This window comes from Ixodes scapularis, unplaced genomic scaffold, assembly GCF_016920785.2.
Source record: "Ixodes scapularis isolate PalLabHiFi unplaced genomic scaffold, ASM1692078v2 PGA_scaffold12__126_contigs__length_90152505, whole genome shotgun sequence".
Classification (NCBI taxonomy): domain Eukaryota; kingdom Metazoa; phylum Arthropoda; class Arachnida; order Ixodida; family Ixodidae; genus Ixodes; species Ixodes scapularis.
In genome coordinates, this window is record NW_024609838.1 from 40,405,065 (window position 1) to 40,427,512 (window position 22,448).

The 22,448-nt window shown below is 46.7% G+C and overlaps 1 protein-coding gene across 1 annotated transcript in view; it reads right to left on the reverse strand.

Annotated features, from left to right (window-relative positions):
* The window catches only part of LOC8043997 (MAP kinase-interacting serine/threonine-protein kinase 1), a 58,828-nt gene extending 45,155 nt beyond the window's left edge, over positions 1 to 13,673 (reverse strand). The window contains exon 1 of the mRNA XM_029971336.4: positions 13,079 to 13,673. Within this exon, the coding sequence (XP_029827196.1) occupies positions 13,079 to 13,265 (187 nt within the window). The 5' untranslated portion in view covers positions 13,266 to 13,673. The remainder of the gene's footprint in view (positions 1 to 13,078) is intronic.
* Between the last annotated feature and the right edge of the window lie 8,775 nt (positions 13,674 to 22,448).

Genomic DNA, 22,448 nt, shown 5'->3' on the forward strand with positions numbered 1-22,448 from the left:
AGCGACGACGGAAAACGAAAAACACGTACACACTCTCTGTGCTCTTTAACTTTTTTCTTCTTGTTTTTGGTTTCACTTTTGTCGTTTTGTCTTCCTCAAAAGCTTCTGCTTCAGTTTTTTTTTTTTCTTTTTTTAGCTTTTTAGGCAAAAGCACATTTTCTGAATGTCCACGCTTTACTCTAGCCCTCCGGCATGTTAATTATCAATTCCGAAATCCAGATTCAAAATAGCTACTGACAAAACGGCGAATGAATGTGATGCCAAAATAAACATTCCGAGTTTCCCGTGCTTTCCACTGGGGTGACGTTACATTTTGTGCAACTTGCAAGTCGCGCGCCAAGACCGCCTACACAAGCCAATACCGTAGTGCCGGGCTGGCATTTTTGCGTCACCATGTAACGAAGGCCAGAGCTGGACACAGATTGGAAACGAGTGCTACATCAGCGCTGGGCTTCGAGACAGGTTAGAGAAGAACGTTGACGTAATCGTCGTGCCCAATCATCTGTGCCCAGCGTCGGCTTTCTCTAATGACGCCATCTCTTTCAGCCCTACAGCTTTGTTATCTAGGAGGTGTTGGTCGAGCAGCTGCAGCTCACCGCCTTCGCCTCAAAATTCATTCAACGTATTTAAAGACACATCTGAGCTGGTAACCCAAATTACAAGCCACATTATGAATTATAATAATAATAATAATTATTATTATTATTATTATTATTATTATTATTATTATTATTATTGTTATGCGAAGTTATTGTTTAAATTTGGTTTGAGAGACTCTACTGCAGACAACACTGAAAACGTGACGTCAGAAATTGTAGTGCGGGGCAATATAGGGGTGCAGTAATAGCTTATCCTCGACGTGCAGGTAAATCGAACAAGTCTAACACTATAAACTTTGTTTTTTTCTTGCTGGCGTGAGCTTGGGTGTTGATAACCCTAAAAGTTGCGTATCTATAGTGGTTTATCTTAAAATCGTTTCGGACGACGCTGATGTCACGGACAAAGGTGACGAGACGATGAACAATGAAATAAAAATAAAGGTTTCATTAGCGAACTTGTGCCGGAAACAAAAGAAAGAACACACGTCGAGAAAGCAGCAGCGAGCGTCGACGGCGGCAGCAGCAGTAGTGAGCGACGCTGCGTCGGCGTAACAGCTGGATACCGCGAGAGTGAATCAGCGAATGAATCGGCAATACCGCGCTCGGCTCCTTGCCTTCTACACCACACCAGTCATCTCGAAAATTTGACATACCGTAAAATACCGTGCGCAAGAGCCCACTCAAACTTGAAAGATAATCGCGGAAAAATCGGGGATGGGCGCTTGTCCGCTCATCAATTTTACACATAAATCTACTCTGCATATTTTCTCAGATTTTAAACTTTTGGGAATGGGCGCTTAGTGTGGAATGGGGCGGATGCACGGTACTATTCTATGTAGAATTTTCGGGAGTTATAGCTAGGGCGAGATTGACTAGGAAAGGTCATTCTGGCATCCTTATCTTGTACACTCGGGGTAACAATAAACACGAACCTCCTAGATGCTCGGCGAAGCATTTCTTCTCGGCCATGCACGCCGCGGCAATATGCAGCTCAAAGTTGTCAGTCCATTACGATATTTTTCTTAATTATTTAAGTCTCGACGCACAAACTATGTTAGCGAGAAAACACCATCCCCATACAAATACAAGAAGACCAGAGAAAGCTATTAAAATCGTTTCGGATAATCGCTGATGATGATGATGATAAAACCCTCGTTAAAGAAATGAGCAGACCAACGGAACTCCTCGCGGCACGACCAGGATACGGTCCGAACTGCATTTTATTATTTCCCCCTCACTCTCTTTCTAGGCACCTCAATATCGAAAGCAGATATATAAATTGCAAAACACAAACAGCCTGCCTCAAGTCGGTAACCTGCTTTTTATGTATCTCCGAAACTAGCAGGTCTAACGCTCAAAACCAAAAAAAAAGTATACACAAAATAATCTCTCTCGTCTCAAAAAAGAAAAAAAAAAGGAGCAGGCAACAGTACAAAGCCAAGGAAAAACAACGAAGGGCACACAGTCTGTAAAATAACAAACAACGATCTAAACAGCGGGAGCGAGTAATACATCTCGCATGCTCAGCTTTTTTTATTAGTATTTTATATCGTTTATTTTATTACATGTTTCCCTTTCCCCCATGTGCGTCGTTGCGTAGAGAGTAAACGTCTGCCGGTGCTCGCGTGTTTACCGACGCATCGCGTCACGTGATTCGGAGGCTCCAAGGTCACCTTGTACGCGATGTCACGCATCCCGCGCGGCGCTTCGCCCGACGGTGAGCCGACGCTACGAGCCAAGCCCAGCCAATCCAATGCCGCGGAACATGTCACGTGCGACGCACTCGGCGGACCTCCCCAAGGTCACGTGGCACACAGCCGGCACTGGATTGGCTTAGGTTGGCGCGTAGCGTCTGCCGCGGTACATCGTAAGGTGAAACGGAGCATATAGGGTGTTGTTACCAAGTTCCGTACCGCCGCAGAACGATGTTCCACAAGTAAATAATAATAATAAAAATAATAATAGTAAGATAGCTAAGCTGCGTCGCTTCGTGAACACACCAATATCTTGTTAAAAAAAGTCACTAAAAGGAATTTTAAAACGAATTAAAGGATTAGCAAACAGCACCTGGTGGCTGTCGCTAAGGCTTCGTTGACAATGCCCGTCTAGGAACCTTGAAAGGTAGTGACGATAACTGTCTCGCCTAGAACTATACATGCTTTGAACCTGACGTCACCCCGACAGCTCTACGGCCAGCACCAAGGAACCTTGAAAGGTAGTGACGATAACTGCCTCGCCTAGAAACTATACATGCTTTGAGCCTGACGTCATCCTGACAGCTCTACGGCCAGCACCAAGGAACCTTGAAAGGTAGTGACGATAACTGTCTCGCCTAGAACTATGCATGCTTTGAACCTGACGTCATCCCGACAGCTCTACGGCCAGCGCAAGAGAAGAGGGAAGAACTCCCTTGCACTCAACGGGATTCTCTTTGTCCCAGACGTCGCTATTCTCCCTCTACAAGATTATAGAAGATTAACTCGTAACTCAAAATTCGTAAAAAAGGAGCTTTGCGGTTAGTTGCAGTGGCCTGATCGCTGGCTTCCTTCGATCGCTTGGGTGGCTGGAACAGCTAAGTCATCCTGACGACGTCAGCCTCAACGCAGCTTTGCTCATCCCGAGACAAACTACGTCAAGATTCCGCCGGATGTGACATGGTCTCCGTGCGCTTGCCAGAGTGGGCCGTTTATAACGAAAAAGACAGCCATCAGGCTCAAAATACAAAGGTGCGACTGTCATTTCCAGATACTGTGGATCATATTCAGCCTATTTCTGAACACGACGGGTATATTTCAAATTTCGTTGAAGTTTCCCTTTAAGATATATTTGGAGGAGAAAGTAAAAGTGTCCTTTTTACTACTTGAGACAACTTCACTTTAGCAGGCTGTACTGTTCTATTCCACGGAAGACCACTTAGAAACTCCCAGCGATATATATTCGGAGTAAATATAATATTTAGATAAAAATGCAAATATATTTAATTTTTTACGTTGCTTCCTCGTGTTGTGCTGTGTGTGTCTGTGTGTGTGTGTGCGTGCGTGCGTGCGTGCGTGCGTGCGTGCGTGCGTGTGTGTGTGTGTGTGTGTGTGGGGGGGGGGGGGGGTAGGCGCAGCAACAATTCTCAAGGGTGACTGCAGATTCGATCATTGGTGACATAGCAAAAATAGTAGAAAAAACAAAACGTAGTTTTGACACTTTTTTTATATTATGTCCGAAGGCAAATGCAACCGACCAAGTAATCGATTAATGGGTAGCGATTAATCGGGTTAACATTTTTAATCGACGCCCAGCCCTACTTGTAACCGTCCCTCCATCAATTGTTTGTGGAGGAGAGACTGCCACTATAATGTGGCGTTCGATAAAAACGAACGAGTCTTGTTTATCCGTTAATAGCGTCGTTTGCATAAGTTGACAGCGCTCTCCTGACTGCTACCTATCCGGCTCTCCGTTCGCGGAACTTGCTTTTTCGTTTTGGGAAACAGTAAAAAATGCGCAAACTAGCTTCTTTTTTTTTTTTTTTTTTGTGGTGGTGGTGGGGGGCGGGGGGGGGGGGGGGGGGGGGAGCCGGCGATGGTTTAGGCCGGACAGAATGTCGGGGCAGCCAGCGGGATAGTATAGCAAGATCGACCACCTTGACGCTGTCGCCGGGCCCCGCCATGTTGCCGTGGATTTCGCTCGCTATTGGTGAGCCGCTAGCGACGATAGCGCGTTCTTGTTGACTCTTGACTGCGCTAGGCGCTGCACTTCGGCGTGCCAGGGAAGCTTTGATCACACCGGGAGACTGGCGAAACTTGCTTTCGGCGAGTTGTGCCTTTTTCCTGCGACGCTGCGCTTTCGTACAAATTTTCCACGTGTTCTCAAAGGCAATTTCACCGTTTTCAAGGGGGTTTAAGAAACGTCTTTTCGGCGAATGACGACGAACGAGTAGAAAACGCGTCTTCAGCACGCTGCCGCCAGCCTCTACAACGCTCGCAAAAACGCAATTTCGCTGAATGCAAGATGGCCGTCCGGTGGCCGCACTCACGGCAATCCGGGGTTTGGCGTAGTTTCCCTACCGAGCAGTTTCGTCGTTTTTATATGGTACATGCATCTTTCCTGACCTCGAACAAGACACACATTCGTGAGAAGCATCTGGCACTAATGGAGGCGCATTAAGGGGGACAAAACGACGGAAGAAACGGCAGAAAAAGACATAAATGCGACTCCGTCACACGCGAAATGTTGCAAAAGCAGAGAAAGCAGACGGTCTCTCCCGCCCGGTCGAAGAAGCAGACGACGGAAACAGCAAAAAAACAGACTGTCCCGCAGCAACTAGGGGCAGTATCATTATTAATGACGCGAAGGACGTGTTAAAGCAGGAATAGTTAAAAAAAAATAAACTCCTGAAATAAAAAAAAAGTAGTTACCCCCCCCCCCCCCTTTTTTTTTTTTTTTTTTTTTTTTTTTTTCGGGGACGAAAATTACATAAAACAAATCGACCTAGACGAAGGAAGCGGACAAAAGAAAGAAAACAAAAACAAAGGGACAGTCGAGCACCTACGAGAACAGGAAAAAGTAGTATAAATATATATAACGTAAAAATAGTTGGGGGATGCCGTTTAAAAAACAAAAAAGAAACGAGAAAGTAACAACTCCCCGTGAACGTGCTAACTGTAGTCTAGTCTAGGGCGGGGAAAATGCCCTCCCCTCCGAAACCTTGTTGCCATGCCAAGTCTCGGCGGCCGTAGACATCTTCAGATGCTCGTGCCTTCCTTTCTCCTTGCATTTGTTTCTCTGGTTCTTTCTTTTTCATTATGCTTACCTCGCTTAACTTCTAAAACACCGTTGTTGTTGTTGTTGTTTTTACGTTGGAAGAATAGATGAGGGGAAATGAGAACAAAAAGAGAAAAAAAAAATCAATCATCCCGTGAACCACATATAAAACTGAGAATCATTTAAAGAAAGGAAATAAAGTATATAGAGAACCGGCACCAAAACACACCCAAAAAGAAACCTATGTTCGTCGATTCGTTCCCGGTACAAAAATGGCGCATATCCGGCCCCGACATAGGGGGCGGTGCAGGCAGGCAGGAAGGCAAGCAGGGACAGGCAGTGTCGAAACTCGCCGTTACGCAACCTCTCCCCGCTGCACGGATAGTTCTTTCTACGGCAGCTTTGCGCCATCCCCCCACGCACGGCCGATGACGCAACAACTCCGGGGGCCCATAGAAACCGGCGGCAAAGCTATCTTCGGCGCTCGCTCGCTCGATATATATGAAGCCGACCTCCTACGGCACGCCAGCGGTGCTGCAACGCAGCCATTTTCCCTGCACTTTGGATCGCCGCACGCCATACGGTACAAAACACTTTTTTTTTTTTTTTTATGCGAGCACGCACTTATTTGCAGAGCAGTTACTTTATGCGCGGTACTGTTTACGAAGGTCGGTGTTTGGTCTTGCGCTCGCTCGCACGCTACACTCTTTACGACGAATCGCAGCGTTTCCAATATGTCGTGCGAATATCACGTGACCCCCGGAAGGGGCGTGTGACACGCTGGGCGTGTAGTCACGTGATAGATACGCGGCGCTGGATCGCTCGGCATCGCTCGTCGTACCGTCCACTGCAGCCCATCGTCAGGTGAAGCGAATATAACAAAAACGTCCCTGTTTTTTTCTTTGTGTGCGTGTGTGGAATTTAGCTGTTTGGGCGTTTCTTTTAAATTTTACTGTTTTTTCTTTTCTTTGAAGTACTGTCATGACATGTGAGTCGTTGTCAGCTCGTTCTTTTTAACGCCGTGGTCTTACGAGGGGGCGGTTTCCTGTGTGCGCCCCAGTGTAACCGCTTCGGCGCTCGAAACTGTTACCAATAACATATAAACTCCTGTTGTTGTTGTTGTTTTTTTTTGTTTTTTTTTTTTTTTTGTTTTGTTTTTACCGACATATGTTTTTCATCGACCCAAGACGGTATCCATTACGTTTTGGGTGGATTGTTATGAGCTTAGATTAACGCTAACCTGACGTCACACACGTGGAACTAACTGGCCGCAGATGCCTAATATCAGCGAGGCACACTTTGGTCGACGATACTTTCTGAGACCACGAACGACCTTGGGCGAGATATATTGGAGGGCCGTGAGTTTGCGTATGCTACATCGGTTTATAGGGCATGTCATCTTGTCGCTTCCTTCTTGTAATCGATACAAAATATATATCCGGTAGCGTTAAAAACTGCGATATCTTAGTGTCTAAACAACTTTCAAACGAGACAAATGACACATGTGCCGTGTGGGGGATTAGAAAACGGTAACTTAACACATTCTACCTTTTTTTTTTTTTTTTTGATGTTCCAGAGACAGTTCGGCCGTGCGGTAGTCATTACGAAAATGCGAGTTAGTACAGCGCCCCTGCAGCGTCAGCTTTCGCTGCACGTGCTGTCGAACTGCGATATGTTCGCTCGGCCAGTGGCTTATTCTGATTATTGCTGCTTTCGTCTTTAAACTTTGAATGCCGTAGAATGATATTTATTTGGTTTTTTTATGGGCACCGAAAATGGACAATGACAAAGATCGCAACGATTCTTCGAAAAAAAAAAAAAACGAAAAAAAAATAAAACACCAAACATGCGGGGTAACCCCAAGCTGGCTTCGCTGCAGCACATGGGAGCTGTGCAGCGAAGCGCGCACGCAGGGGCGCCCGCCGAAGGCTGATTCTATTTGCTGAAACGACTGAAGCGAAGAAAATAGCCGTCGCTGAGAGCACAAACACATTAGCGTGGTGCTGCCCTTATTTCTATCTTCGTTTCTTTTAAATGTTGTTTTCCAATTACAGCGATATATATATATATATATATATATATTTTTTATTTGTTTACGAGATACAGTACATAGTTTATTGCAACGTAAGAACCGCACCACTACTTCTGCACGCAAAAAAAAAAAATCAAAAAAAATCAACGCTATGGTAAATGCTTAATGCGTTGAAGAACATTGGGTAAAAAGGTTAGCTTTGTTTTCGGAGCACTCAATCACGAAAAAAAAAAAAAAAGTGTTGACGGATATGTTTCTTTTTGTGACGTCATAAAAATGGTGCGTTTATAATGAGTGGCGTTGTGACAACCTTTTCTCATGGGAATTTGGGGAGGGAGTCCCTTCCGTAGATCTGAAGTTACAACACACTTATAGTGCTTACACAATTCCTTTCTTTCTGACACTCTATTAAAAAAAAAAAAGACATATGTGCAGACGATTTATGTTTTGTAACGCCATCTGAAAGAACCATATGACACATTATAGTTTTTTTTTTTTTTTTTCAGTGAAGAACGCAAAGGTCAGGGTTAGGTTTGGTGTCCACCATTCTTACTCTGTCAGATGGCGCACACCATTCCATTGTTTTCTTCCACCTGACATTCATAATTTTCTAATTAGTGATACCTTAAATAATAAATGCCGAGCACAGCACCGTGTTTTATCCGTATGATACGTGTATAAGGTAAGGAATATTGTCTAACCACTTAAAATGGTCAAGTCAGCTGATTACACTAAATAATTTTCAGCTTTTGCTTTATATGGGCGTTTCGTAGAGTAGTATGAAATATGAGTCGTATAAATGCAATTTTTGTTTTTTAGTAGGGCTAACGTAGAAGCAAAGGCAATCCTGATTGACCAAAAAAAAAATAATAGATGAAAACTGACACCAGCCCAAAAGAAAAAAAGAAAAAGAAGAAAATTATTGGTTGAGTTTTGCAACTTATTATTACCGTGATCCTGAGCACGCGGCGAAACGGCTGAGGTTTCCTCCTCCGTTGTTTTCAAGTCGACTTTCTCTTTCGACCGGAAATGCCATTCGTTTCGCCAACGACCGAGTCTATACTTCAAAGCCGCCAAAACCCCCCCACGCCAACTCAAATCCAGCTGGGGCGTAGTATGATGTATCTTCCGCTTCCGTCATCGCTCGCGTCCTCGAGGAGTCAGCGTCCCTCAGACAGACACGACAAACAGAAACAAACGCGCCACTAACACCACACGCGGAGAACAAAACAAAAAAATCATCTTAATTAATTCGTTCCACAGCGCCATCTGTTGGGCGGGACCCGCAACAAACGGTCGCGACAGTGGGGGGGATAAAGGCGGGGAGACTTCCCCGTTGGCACGTCGACGGCGAAAAGTCCTCGGGAAAGCTTTAAAGGCCACTTATTTAAAACAGCATCGAAGACAAGACAACGCACACAGAGTGCCTGCCGGTGGTATAGGGGCGTCGCTTGCCAAAAACACTTTCGGTCGGAACGCTCTTTCTCTCTCAGGGCCGCACAAAGCAAGCACCCACACTAAAACGGAGGATCAGGGAAGGCGATAATACAGAAAAAGATAGCCTTCATCAAAAGAGCCTGCTGCTGCTTGAAACACCCTCGCACTCAGCCGTATGCATCTGTCCTCAGCGCGGAGAGAGAGAGAGAAAAAAAAAAACAATTAAAAACAAAAGGAACGTCACTGAAGGTTCGTTTCAGGGCTTCCGGAAATTCGCAAGGTCCTAGTTTTGTTTTTGTTTTATTTTGTTTTTTCACGGTGTGCCGTGATCAACGCAACCGGTCGCAGCGCGCAAACGAAAAATGAAAGCCGTTGTTCAAACTATGTTAACAAATACTCGCTAACTAAAATACGAACTCCTGCAAGTTTATTCCTTCTCATTGCTTGGGGAGAAAAAACAAATCATCATAAACTGCCGAGGCCGTTTCCACGCCAGTTTAGTCAGCCGGGTTGGAGCAGCTGCGTTCTGGATAGTGTAGTACTAGCTAATCGACTTCAAATTATTAGATGAATTATTAGATAACTTCATTTACTTTGTTTCATCACAACAATATATGAACTAATTTTCAATTGAAAGAAACAGGTCCCTCGCCTGCTCTGCTAACTCCAGTAGCGTCTTTCTAGCCCAGTTTGTACAGAGAGGACCTGAAAATCGGAAAACATGCGATTTAAAACTAACGAGATCGTATACTGCGATTTTCTTTACAACTCAGCATTGTAGGCACACAGTGTGCAATAAATATAGGCCAACGCGCTGCGTACGAACAAGCTCGTGTTTGCTCACACCGGGTCTGGGCAAACGCGAGTATATAGTACAGGATGTCACAAAAGAAAATTTACACTGTCTTTTTTTACTGCAAAAATAAAGTAGCCATCGCCGAACGCTGATTCTCCCCCCAAAGGTAGAGCTAGAGGTCACAACCAGATGCCAAAGTTTCAGCCCGATCCGATTACTTAATCAAAAGTTATAAGTGATTTTCTGAAAATTTCAATGGGAAAATGGAGCCCATTTTTCCCCGTTTTCGGTTTCTGGTGCCATAGAGCCCCATGTGTTTGAAAACTCCGTCGGCGGCCATTTTCCCATTGAAATTTTCAGAAAATCACTCATAACTTTTGATTAAGTTATCGGATCGGGCTGAAACTTCGGCATCTGGTTGTGACCTCTAGCTCTACCTTTGGGCGGAGAATGAGCGTTCGGCGATGGCTAGTTTATTTTTGCAGTAAAAAAGACAGTGTAAATTTTCTTTTGTGACACCCTGTACATGTATATTCACACTGGTAACGTGATCAGGCTTTCCGAGGTTCGAGTTCGGTTAGGTTCGACTTTTTCGAACTTCTAACCCGAGGTTCGACCGAAGTTCGACTGATGTTCGACTAAAGTTCAACTATTGTGCGCATGCGCGAAAAATTGAAAACGAACTAATGCCACCTGGCGGAGGAAATGTGCAATATTTTTGGGGGAAAATTGTTTCACATTAATGAACTAACTAAAGCATTGCAAGTACATACGTTTGCTTTTCTATTGTGTAAACATTAGTAATCATTGATTACTAATGTTTATAAAATAACTATGTTTTATAAATTATATGTTTCCGAAATTTTTAAATTGTTGCGCAGATGTCGAGCAACACTGTCTACAAGCCGAACTTCGTCGAATTTTCATAAAAGTTCGAACGTTCGCCGAAGCAGTCGAACCTCGATTTTCGACCAGAATTCGCGACATTTCTCATTTCGATTAAGGTTTCAATCTCCAGCTTTCAATTGTGCTAGACATGTATATCTTCCAAGGACTCGAGCCGCGATGGCTTCGTGATACCGAACACCGACGCCAGCAGCGCCGCATACCAAGATGGCGACGGTACGCGGATAGCAGACGACGAACGCGCGACTCTATTGCAGCGGTTTGTAGGCAGCGCAAGAAATGCGGGGGTCGGAGACCTCGCTCGAAGCCAAGTTTTATTTTTTATTATCGCTTACTTCCGACAACTCGGAGAGAAAACCAAAAAGAAAAAAGGACCGTTAGCATACAGAAACAAATCACAAAGATAAAAACACAAGGGGGAAAAAAAGAAAGAGCACAGTCGCCGGAAGCGCTGCGCCTGCCAACAAACGAATTCCGCCAGAGACGCTAGATTAAAAAAAAAATAAAAGAAATAATAAGAAAATGCTTACGAAAGGCCAGCATCAGGGAGCGTCGAAAGATGACAGAAAATAAAAACAAACAGCAAGTAATAACTGAACAAAAGAAGAAAAAAAAAATACGCCAGGTAAGTGTGTCGTGGTGAACATTCCCAGCAGACCTATGGAGATGGTAGTACTTTAAATATTTTTGATGCCGATAGAAACAGCGGTATTCAAAAGCTTACTGAGTTAAATGCTTAGATCGAATTAGGATCTGGAGGTTTACACACAGAACCTAAGAATTCGGAAACGCAGCATAAATAATAACCTTAAGCTTACAAAGCTTCGCGGAGAAAATATGTAAACAGCGGGGCTTGTCAAAGCAATTTTTTAGGTTAAAATGCTCCGAGGAGATATTACATAGATTACAAAGTTTGCCAGAGAAAAAAAAAGTTTTAAATAATAAAGCTGGTAAGAGAAGGTTTGTGGAATACGAAATTTGTCAGAGAAAAAATTGGAGGTCATTCATAAAGATTGTCAGATAAAATTTGCCGATTGCAAAGCTTGCCCCAAAAGTACAAATTGCTTGGCGGGGAAAATTTGTACATTACAAAGCATGATACAGAAGATTTGAAGATTGGAAAGCTTGGCGGAGAAAATTTCTACTTTACAAAGCTTTCCACAGAAGATGTGCAGATCTCAAAGCTTGGGAAGGAAAATTTGTAGATTACAAAGCTTGGCAGAGGAAGATTACAAAGCCACAAAATATTTTCACATTACAAAGTTTTGCAGGGAAAATTTGTAGATTACAAAGCTTCGCAATTAAAATTTGTAGATTACAAAGATTAGCAAAGAAAATTTGTCGATTACAACGCTCGCCACGGAAGATTTGCAGATTAAAGATTACAAAACTTATCTAAGCAGATTTGCAGATTATAAAGCTTGACAGAGAAATTTTACAGATTACAAAGCTTGGCAGACGAAATGTTCGGAAATTGGAGCTCTGCAGAAAAGGCTCTAAAATTCCAAAGTTAAAAAAAAAAAAGAAACAACGCAAGTTTTTACACGAAACATCGAAAATCCGGACGCTTATAAAAATATTTCTCGGTAAAACCTTTCGCAGTCAAAATCTTTACATTCACGATCGAAGCCAAAACAAGATATCCATGTTTTACCGATTTCCCAGACAAAATAACCCACTTTCAAAACCTTTTTTTTTTCCAAGTTTAAAAGATGTTTGTCGTGTCCGTCCTCTTTGTATGACTCTTGCGTATATTTTTTTATTAAAACTTTTGTTAGCGAAATCTACAGGCCTGTTGACAGGACGCAGACAAAGCAAAGCACCAACAAAACAACAATAATAACGCAGGCAATAATAATACGCATTTTTTTTATATTCTGGTTTGCTCCACCAGAGCAGACCCTAGAGGATTAATATATACAAAATTGTGTCGCTTGTATATTGCTCAACTGGTGACTCGTCTCTTAGCTGTAGACGAGAAATTTAGCCAGTGCAGTACATCGCACACAAATTAATTTACCTTTATATCTCTCTACGCTTGCGATTATAGTTCGTCGCCGTACGCGCCGAACAAAAAAAAAAATACAAACAAGAAACAGTCGGCTGTGTTGCCGTGTTGCTATGAGGGCGAGCGAGCACCCCTCCTTCTCCGACGCGTCTGCAAAACCTCCTCTCCCAGACGGCACGAAAAAAAAGAAAAACACGCAGCCCCCCTGCGCCGCGTTCGCGTTGACTTCGTTTGACGCGTCTTTGCGGAACGCTGACGGCGACAGCCTACGCCACACATCACTAACGTTCAAAAACACGCTGGCACAGTTTCTAACGAACACATGCTCACGATGATACCTTCGCAACATACAAACAAAAGCCGATTTGACCGGGTGGCGACGCCAACAGCCGTGGGGGTCTCTCGGACCAAAACATCCTCGTCGATCAATACAATCAGATGAGCGGGCGGCGGCGTTGCAAAGCTCCGCCGCTCCCGTTTACGCAGAAACTGCGCGGCATTTTCGTGGTTGACTAAAAGATTTCAATGCACGATGGTGGGTAGCTTACCCATGGCCAAGAAGCCGGAACAGGGCGTGCCGATCGGAGTGTCTTGTGGCGTGTCTAGGAGTACGTCGGAGGGTACGGAGTCGTCGGCGGCGGCCCTTCGGTGGTGGTGGAGGACTCCACGACCCAGGGCTTCGTCGTTGGAGTCGCCCACGGCCATGGCACACTCCAGGAAGACCTCCTGTTTCATGGTCCGGCGTTGTTAGAGGCGGCGGCGATGGTACGGGAGCGAGCGGACGGTCGCCGACAGAGACGACGACGACGCCGCTAGGCCTAACCGCGGTGGCGACGACCCGACACGAAGAAAAACCGAATTGAGATGTTTCTCTCATCAAAGCAAATAACGGGAAAACTTGGGCTTTCCTGGTGATTTCAGATATCCCTCAGGGCCGAATTTGGGTCTGATGACTCCTTTTTGGGTTGGGGCGGAGGAAAAAAATATCCCAGAAAAAGCAGCTTGAAAACCAAGCCCTCCTAGGGCCGAGCGAGCCCCCGGCGAGCACAGCCTGCCAGCTGTAGCCCCAAAAAAACGCAACCCCTCGGACCTCGCAAACCCCTTACATTGGCAACGCAGATGACGACGGCCCGCGGTCGCCCTTATATACCCCGAGACGCCGACCAATGGCAGCGCGCCGCGGGTGTCACGTGCCGGCGCGGTTTCACAATAAGTGGCGGAGCGGTTTGGCTTCCGCGTTGTGTGACAACGAGCCTTCTTTTCTTTTTTTCTTTTTTTCTCTCGTTTGCGCTTCTCGTTTCTGCCGCTGCATCCCTTTGTGTTTTGAGACCGGCGGCGCGGCTGGCTTTGCCGGTTGCTCGTCGCGCATAAAGGAACCTCCGGGAAATTAGACAATAGCGCGCTGGTTGGTGACCAAAGTAGATTAAGCACGCGCTTGCCAGTGTTTTCGCTCGGCTGTCGTTGGGGGAGCACACTAACTAGCGACCGCACGCAAATGGGCCACAGACGGATGACTCAAAGGGGCGTTTGTCTGGTCGAGGCCTCTCAACTAGCTGCCTGTGTTCCAATTCTAGGCGGTTCCCACAGTCAATAATAATAATAAAACTAACTACTGTTTGGTCTTTTCTGGCGTGCCCGAAGCAGAACACGTAAGAAGCACGGTGCAAAACCGCTGCGTCGTGTCGTCATGTGCTAGACTAGCCAGCTTTTAACTGAAACCGGAAACCTGAAATCGTAACTTTTTGGTGGAACTGCAATTGGAAGCCTGAAATCGTTACTTACTGGTGGAGCTAAAACCGAAAACCGTTACTACTGGCTCTGGTCACAAAAGATCATGCGGGTAAATAGATCAGCTTGAACTTCTAGAATTATACTTGAACACGAGGAAAGAAAAGCAGGAGAGGAGAGGACAAACAGCTGTTTGTCCTCACCTGTCTTTAAAGTTCAAGTTGATCTACTTACAAGTATGTATACCGACATGCTCAACTCTTAACCGCTATTAAATCGCCTTGACCGCCTCGACATGTGTACGTCACTTGTCAAAAAAAAAAAAAAAAAAAGATATATATATATATATATATTGGGTGTCCCAAATAACTTGCACCAAACATTATAAAAAAACAACAAAAAAAACAGCGCTCAGCGACAGTGAAACTAACTGTATGTTGTTAGAAAGCGTTTTGGGAAAGTGCATGATATTTTTAGTGTGCCTGGTTATTTAATTAATTACGACTAATTATCTATTTTTTAATTGTTTGTTTAAGAGCCAAGGTGTGAATTGGGAAATTGTAGAGCGGATTGAGAAACGTACAATTAAGGTGTTTCCTACACGATACGTTTCGCACGTTTCTTTTTATTCGCGTAAAAAAAAAAAGGAAAACATTTAAAAAAGAAAAGACATAGCAACGCGCCAGCGCGTCGCGTTCGCAGCGCTGTCAGGCGTGCTCGGAAGGAAAGAAGTCCACCTCATCACCGGCCCGCTTTCCGAGGCAGGGCTTTGCGGCAGCAGGCGCTTAATTTAAGAAACACTCGGGCCGTGTTCCAAAAATGTATTCGATCTCACTCTAGGGTAAAGATTCCGTACCTTGGCTTTCGAAACCCTACCCGCGTTCATGCCCTGTCTTACCACGTGACATAATCTGACGGAGAAACTCGGATCCATTAACAAGATTTGGAACACAGCCATATGGTATGGCTATATTATGTTCACGGCTCTGTAATTCCATTTTTTTTTTTTTTTTTTGCGGGGAGGGAGAGGGATTTATAGCCGCAATATTATTGGTCGCGGAGCGGTAATAGTGTCACTCTGCTTACTGTCGCGCTTAGCGTCCGAATATTGGGGGATTGTCTCGTTCCTTCCTTATGGTCACACTAGGCATACAAACACTGTCTGAACAATGAGTAGGGACATAGCCTCCTCTATACTCACAAAGCCTGGCAGTTTGACGACGAAGTCATAGAGTGCCCGCGGTCGGAGATTTGGAGCGCGAGGATCTGGTAGCACAGAGCATCAAAGAAGCATTTCTCGGGGAACCTGGACGTCAGCGCACAGCTTTTGCAGCGGCGAGGACCCGAAACACACTTGTTCGCTCGGGCGAAGTGTGTTTCGGAGTCTCGCCGCAGCGGGGCGCCAGTCACGTGGCTCTCCTCTCATCCATCGTCTGCCGCTCCACCTATTTCATTTCGGCGGCCGCTTCTCGTGGCGATCTGCCAGGTTTTGTCAGTATATAGGAGGCTATGCGTCTACCCTCTAATCATTCCAGCCACAGCTCGGCGTTCAGGCGTTCCCGCGCACTCACGTTTCCTTTTTTCCTTCGGTTTCTACCCGCAGAGCTTTATTGCGCGCTCTCCGCGTGGCGTCCGAACGGTAAAGGTGTTACGACACGACTCGTGCTATCGATCCTATATAATCGTGAGCTCTGTAAAGGTTACTTCGCCTCAGTGCGGCGGTGTGCACGGAAGTGCCGACTTTACGGGGGAGGGTGAAGGGGAAGGGGCGGTAACACCACGGTCAATGCAAACATTTTCTGAGGAAAAAACAATATTTATGAAAACAATGAAATCTTGATTTTAGCATGTACATCGGTCTTTATTTTTCATTACAATCCTCGGAAATAGTACTCTTCGTCAAAATAGTGGGCCCAAATTCAAAATTCACCAAGTATTCTGTTAAACCCAATGTAAAACAGAAAAAAGGGGGAAAAAAGGGTCCTTAGAATAAATTACGAAATAAACGTTAATCTGTATTTTCTTTTTCTATTTTTTTAATGAATTTATATTGTAATACTGCCGTATATAATTTTTTTTTTCCGGGAAATATTAGAAAGGTTTGAGAAACTTGGGGATGGGCAACAGACCTACATTCGTAAGCCTCTTCAATATGCCTCGTTTTCAGCACGCTCCTACCAACAAAGATGGTCACGCGACACGCAAATATGCTGAATTCGAATCTTCGCTTAAAAAAAAAAAAAAGAAAAAAAAAAAGCTTTTGAAATTGATCTTGTGTTAATTCTTCGCACGACGCGTACACAAGTCGTCTCGAATGAAACCGCGAAGTTTACGATCAGCCTTTCTCGACACACTTTCGCAACCTCGTCAAAACTACGGTTTTCGACAGGGTGGGAGCGGCAGGGAGTCGATGCCAGACCTCCAATACGCGCTCGATGGCCTCCACAGAAGTGGAAGGTGTGCGAAGCTCTCGCCGGAGGCTGAACAGCGGAAGGATCTCCCCGCCGCCTCACCCCGCCAGAGATCACAGACCACCGCACCGACCCGTGCCTCCAACGATGCGGTCTTTCGGTGAGACCCCCATCACGTTGGAGCGAGTCCTGAACAGGACTTGTTCCAATATGTTCAGCCTGTTCCCATTGGTCATTACCATAGCCTCCTATATACTGACAAAGCCTGGCAGATCGCCACGAGAAGCGGCCGCCGAAATGGAAAAGTTGGAGCGGCGGACAACGGATGAGAGGAGAGCCACGTGACTGGCGCCCCGCTGTGGCGACACGCCGAAACACTCCTCCCGAGCGAACAAGTGTGTTTCGGGTCCTCGCCGCTGCAAAAGCTGAGCGCTGACGTCCAGGTTCCCCGAGAAATGGCTCTTTGATGCTCTGTGCTATACCAGATCCTCGCGCTCCAAATTTGCGACCGGGTACTCTGTGGCTCTGCCGTCGAACTGCCAGGTTTTGTGAGTGTAGAAGGGGATATGGTAATACAAAGAACTGTCTGCAGCCATGTTTAAAAGATGTTCGAAACCTTCTAAGATGCCCGAGGCGTCTCCCCGTATAATTGTGTCATCATGCCTGCTCCAAACACCGCGTCGTTTGTACGACGCATGATCAGTGCCGGCTTAACTGCGCAGGTCGTTTTAGAGTCTCCACGTGGCACAATCATTACCCGTTACCAAAGAGTAAAAATAACAAAATCAAATGCTGACGGCAAGAGAAAAAGAAAAGGGGGCCGAGAAAACAAGCGCGGATGCTCTCTCTCCCGTAGATAACGCCTATTTCCGGCTCCCAAAACACACAGCCAGCCCGGAATGGCACGGCGAGGGGCGGAACCTATAAGAGCACGTGAAAATAAACCATCTCCGATATTTATAGTCTTTCGCAACCTCCCGCCGGAGCACGAAGGGCTTCGCGGGGCCTAGCACTCTTCTCGACAACGACGCGGGTGCCCGTCAGATGCGAACAAACGGGCGACCACTTACTCGTTTTCTTTACTTTCTTGCTGGCTGAGAGCACTTACCGACGTGCCGGACTGAACTGGCCTACACCTCGTGACGTCAGGAGGTTGGCCAAACGCGATTGGCTCGCGCGGCGTGACGTCAGCAGGTTGAAGAAATGTGATTGGCTCGCGTCTCGTGGCGTCAGGGACTGGCGAAACGGTACCGGTTTACTTCCAGTGATTCAGTAGGTTGGTTGAATGTGATTGGCTCGCACGACGTGACGTCAACAAGTTGGAGGCTGGCGAAGCGGGATGAGCACGCATCCATCAACGTCATGAAGATGCCAATGAAGGAATTGGCTCATGCATATGGTTGGAGAAACGGGATAGGTTGGCACCTCGTGACGTCAGGAATATTGCGAAGGGGGATCGGCCTACACCTCGTGACGTCAGAACTACGGCGACCGGGGATTGGCTTGCACACCGTGAGCTCCAGATACTGATCGCTCTGTCACACGTTATGTACCAGGGCGATCTAATTTTAGCGTGCGTCTCATTGAACAGCGTGAATGAATCAAGTAATGTTTTCAGCTCTCTGATTAATCACTTGTCTGAATTAATCACACGCTTCAAAGCATCGCGGAAGAATCGCTCGCGCGGCACGTTTCAAAGCAAGGAGGGTGGGCACGCTTGTGGCTTCTTCAGGACGTCTACTTTCCCGCAAAGCACTCGAGAAAGCCAGTCCCTGCAAACTGCTGAAACTGCTCGGCAAATAACAAAACTAAAGCCAAGAAAAAAAAGAAAGACATTCCGCGTTTTGGTACTGAGCACAGCACGTCATGTTCAATGCCACAGACTTAGTTTTAGATGCGTTAGCATTTATTGCCCTCGCGCACGCGGTCGTGCACGACCGTCGGTTGGACGGGCGTGGTTTGGTTTGGACTGGTTTGGACTGGACTGGACAGCGGACAGGTTTCGTGAGGCCGTTTCGCGGTGCGCGGTTCCCTTCGCGCTCTCTCGCTCCGTTCGTTCGCTCGTTGCGTCAACTTTCTTTCGGACACGTAGTCAGGGGGTTGGGGGCATGTTACCAGGGACCAGGCCCGCCCCCCCTCCCGCCCCCATCCCCCCCCCCCCCCCCCCGAAATCTTCCATTTTGCTGGGGCATCCTCTCCTCCCTCCCCCTAATACAGCATTTTGTCATCGGCGCCCCCCCCCCCCCCCCCCCCCCCTACATCGAATCAAAATCCTGGCTACGTGCCTGCCCTCTTACAAGGGGCGAAGAGTCTTCTGGCACGTTTCCGATGACGCGCTGCTGGAGCGGGAAGGGAAGCTGTGGTGACTGCATCCGAAACCCCCGATGCCCGGGAGAATGGCCATGGCTCTCCGAACACAACAGTATGAGGACAGTTGCGAGGTTGGGTTGATTAGCGCTAAATGCTAAAGCATGCCAAAGGCCCGTACCGGTTGGTCTGCATACACCCATACCAAGTTAAAAATGTGCAAAACAACGAGATAGCATCGAAACAGTACAGTAATTGGTAAAAAGGTTACGTGAGAGAAAGGCGGAGATTATGCTAGTCAATTTATAGCAGAAGTCCTTCACTTCGTCACGGAGTCGTGGGTGGGCACTGAGTGCGGCTAGCAGGCAACGAGCGCCATTCTGTTGCAGTTCTCACTGCGAAAAACTGTCGATGCCTCTCAGTCCTGGTCAGGAAAGGCTGCGATGCGCCGAACCGGTTATGCCGCAGTGCCCGATTGGCTTATATTCAAATTAAAAAAGTTTGGCCAGCTGTCGGAGAGAGGCCACCTCTCTTCGCCGTAGGACAAGCGAGTTCCACCCAACAGCGCGTAGTAAATCGGCAGTTCGCATTTCCTTATAACGTGCAATGCGAGAGGGACCCTGACGCATCACGATGGCGTAGACAGCTATACGCTGTACACTTTCTAATGATGCCACAAGGCATACCTGGAGGAGTGGTGGGGTTTCCGTACCGGGTAGCCATACTCCAGCTAAGGGGGCACAGGTGCGGTAGAGAGATTCCGTAAGGCCTCAGGTTCAGCACCCTTGGTTCCACGAAGACAAAACCCTAGCTGCCTATGCGCCCTCAAGAGCACTTCTCCAACGTGATTTCAGAAACGGAGCTGGGGTTCCAAAGCAACCCCCAACAGCTTTGCACTTGATGTCCACCTGAGGGCAGCACCGTCAAGGCAGAGCTTGGGAAGGGAGAAATCTTGCCGGATACAAGATAACACCATAGCTGCACACTTGACAGCATTTACAAGGAGCTTATTCTGGCAGGACCAAGCACACACTGCATCGAGGCCACGCTGGAGCTGCTGCTGTGGGATGTAAAAGAGTGAGGTCATCTGCGTAAAGCAGAGGCTTACAACGCAGAGATGTAACAACTTCATTGATGAACATATTGAAAAGTGTGGGGTCGAGCACACTTCCCTGGGGCAGACCGGATAAATCCTTCATTGTACCCGAAGCAGCACCACGGAAAACAACGCGTTGAGTTCGGTCACGTAGAAAGTCTGCGCCCCAATTAAAACGTTCACCACAAACAAAAGGCACGATGCTTGCATCATGAGGGTCTACTCTATCAAACGCTTGACGGAAATCCAGCTGAATGAGCGCAGAGGGGGCACGGCCATTTAGGTATTAAATGGCAGTGTGGACAATAACAGCAAGGGCGGACTCGCAGATGTGACCTGGCTTAAAACCGTGTTGGTACGCCGACCGCAGGTAATGATGTTCTAACTGTGCAAATACTTCTCTGTTTATCCCATGTTCCATGGTCCTACAAACTATGGAGGTTGTGGAGATGGGGCGCGCGATGAGGTAGTTTTTTTCGGAGCATTGCTCCCGTTGTGCACCAACGTGACCATGGCACTTTTCTTTGGCGGTGGTACCTTTCCCGCTGCTAGAAGGTTACTAAAAAGCCAGATGGGGAGGACTGGGCATAGTCTGGTGGAGCAGGCCGGCAGGAATTCTGTGTGGATGCTATCGGGTTCCGCACTTTGGGAGGCGCTGAGGCAACGCAATGTTTCTTTGGTGTCGTCTTCGATAATCAAAAGCTTGGCTAGCGAGAGAGATTTAGGCTCTTAGACACTATAATCGCCAAGAGCCAGAGGTACATCCAGGTGGGCACGGGTAGCCCAGACCATAGCCTCCCAGACAGACGAGAAATAGTCTTATCTGTCAGCAACAGTCTTAGGATCACTGAAGACAGAGCCACCCTTTACAAACTTTGGGACGGACGAGAACCTGCGCTGGCTCTTGACATACACCCAAAAAAGCTTGGGGAGCGTGCAGCTTTTTCGCAAACCATGTGCAGGTTTTTTGTTTTTTTTTTTGTTTACTAACTTTTTGGGGTCTCTATGTGGCTCCCGTGACGCAACCAGGACTTTTGGGCGATTGAACATCTTGGCTTTCTTTAAAAGCTTCCGTTTTTTTTTGTTTTTTTTTTTGAGAGAGAGAGAGAGAGAGAGAGAGCGAATTGTATGTTGTCCCTGGAGATCCAGGGGGTCCCTAGACGGCTGGATGGATGCCTGGAGGGCACACAGATGGCGTTCATCATGTCCAGCCACAGGTCGTAGCCGTCGTCTACTCGATAGGTTGACGAGAACTAGGTTTCAGGGCGTCAGATGTAGGAGGTTGTCCAGATGTGACAATGCCATCGCAGAGAAACTTCAAACCATTTCGAAATAATGGCCAGATTTTTGGTAGCGTCAAGAGGCTTGAAAAACTAATAGCGCTATCGTCGGAACCAGTCAGGCTCGGCTGGATGGAGCAGTCTGCTATGAGGGGGAGGTTGCGGGGACGATCTCCTCAATTCCTAACATGGCCAATGCGAGAGGATCGCAATAAAGAGAAGAAACACGCCTGAGACAGTGTCTGCAGACCGTCTTTTGAATGATGAGTGGCCTCCAGTCCTCCAGCACGCGCTCGTTTTCTCCTACCGAGCTTTGGATGCTCGTGCACCGAAATGTATGTTATCGAAGGCAAAAGGCTCGCGCTGGCAAGAAGCTCCGGTTGGAGGCTGAGCATGTACTGTGTCATGAAACTATATCGGGTTGGAATGTTCATGACTTTACAGAGGAGTGCTACTCCTAGTCTGGCCCAAGTATACTCGCACGGACCGCCACTGATTCAGAAGCATCTTTGTCGCGGTAAAATTGCGAGGCTAAAAGTGAACTATTTCTTTCAGTTCTGCCTCCGCGAAGCTTGATCACGTAATTGTGGGATCGAATCCACCCACCCGACAACAGTCGAGCGCGGCTCATGGATTGGACACGAGAACTGCGTGAGCACTCGACTTCGGTTCGTAACGATCAATGCCTCGGCGGACACTCGGGTAGTAGCTCGTGTCCTATCACTGCGGTGATGAGAAGAGCTGAACTCTAACAATGCCTGGAGCTCAGCACGCGTTTTCTACTTTGCCGACCCAGCGCGTGGCTGTGATTAATGTTGGCGGCATAGAATAGGCACCATGGCCACGTGGCCGCTTGTTCTGGCTCCAAGGTGAGGTGATGAACGATGCTCATATTTCTCGAATTTATTTGCCGACTGCCATTGCTTAGAAAGAAAAAAACTAAGGCAAGGTTATTCGGTTATTAACGTTAGGGAGTGATCATGAGTAGTATTTAGCGAAAGTAGAAAAATAGTTTCATGGCCCCCTTAACGTGCCATCGACTATAATTTCATTGTCTGGCAAGTTTCACTTGCCAGAAAACCCATTATACCTCTCT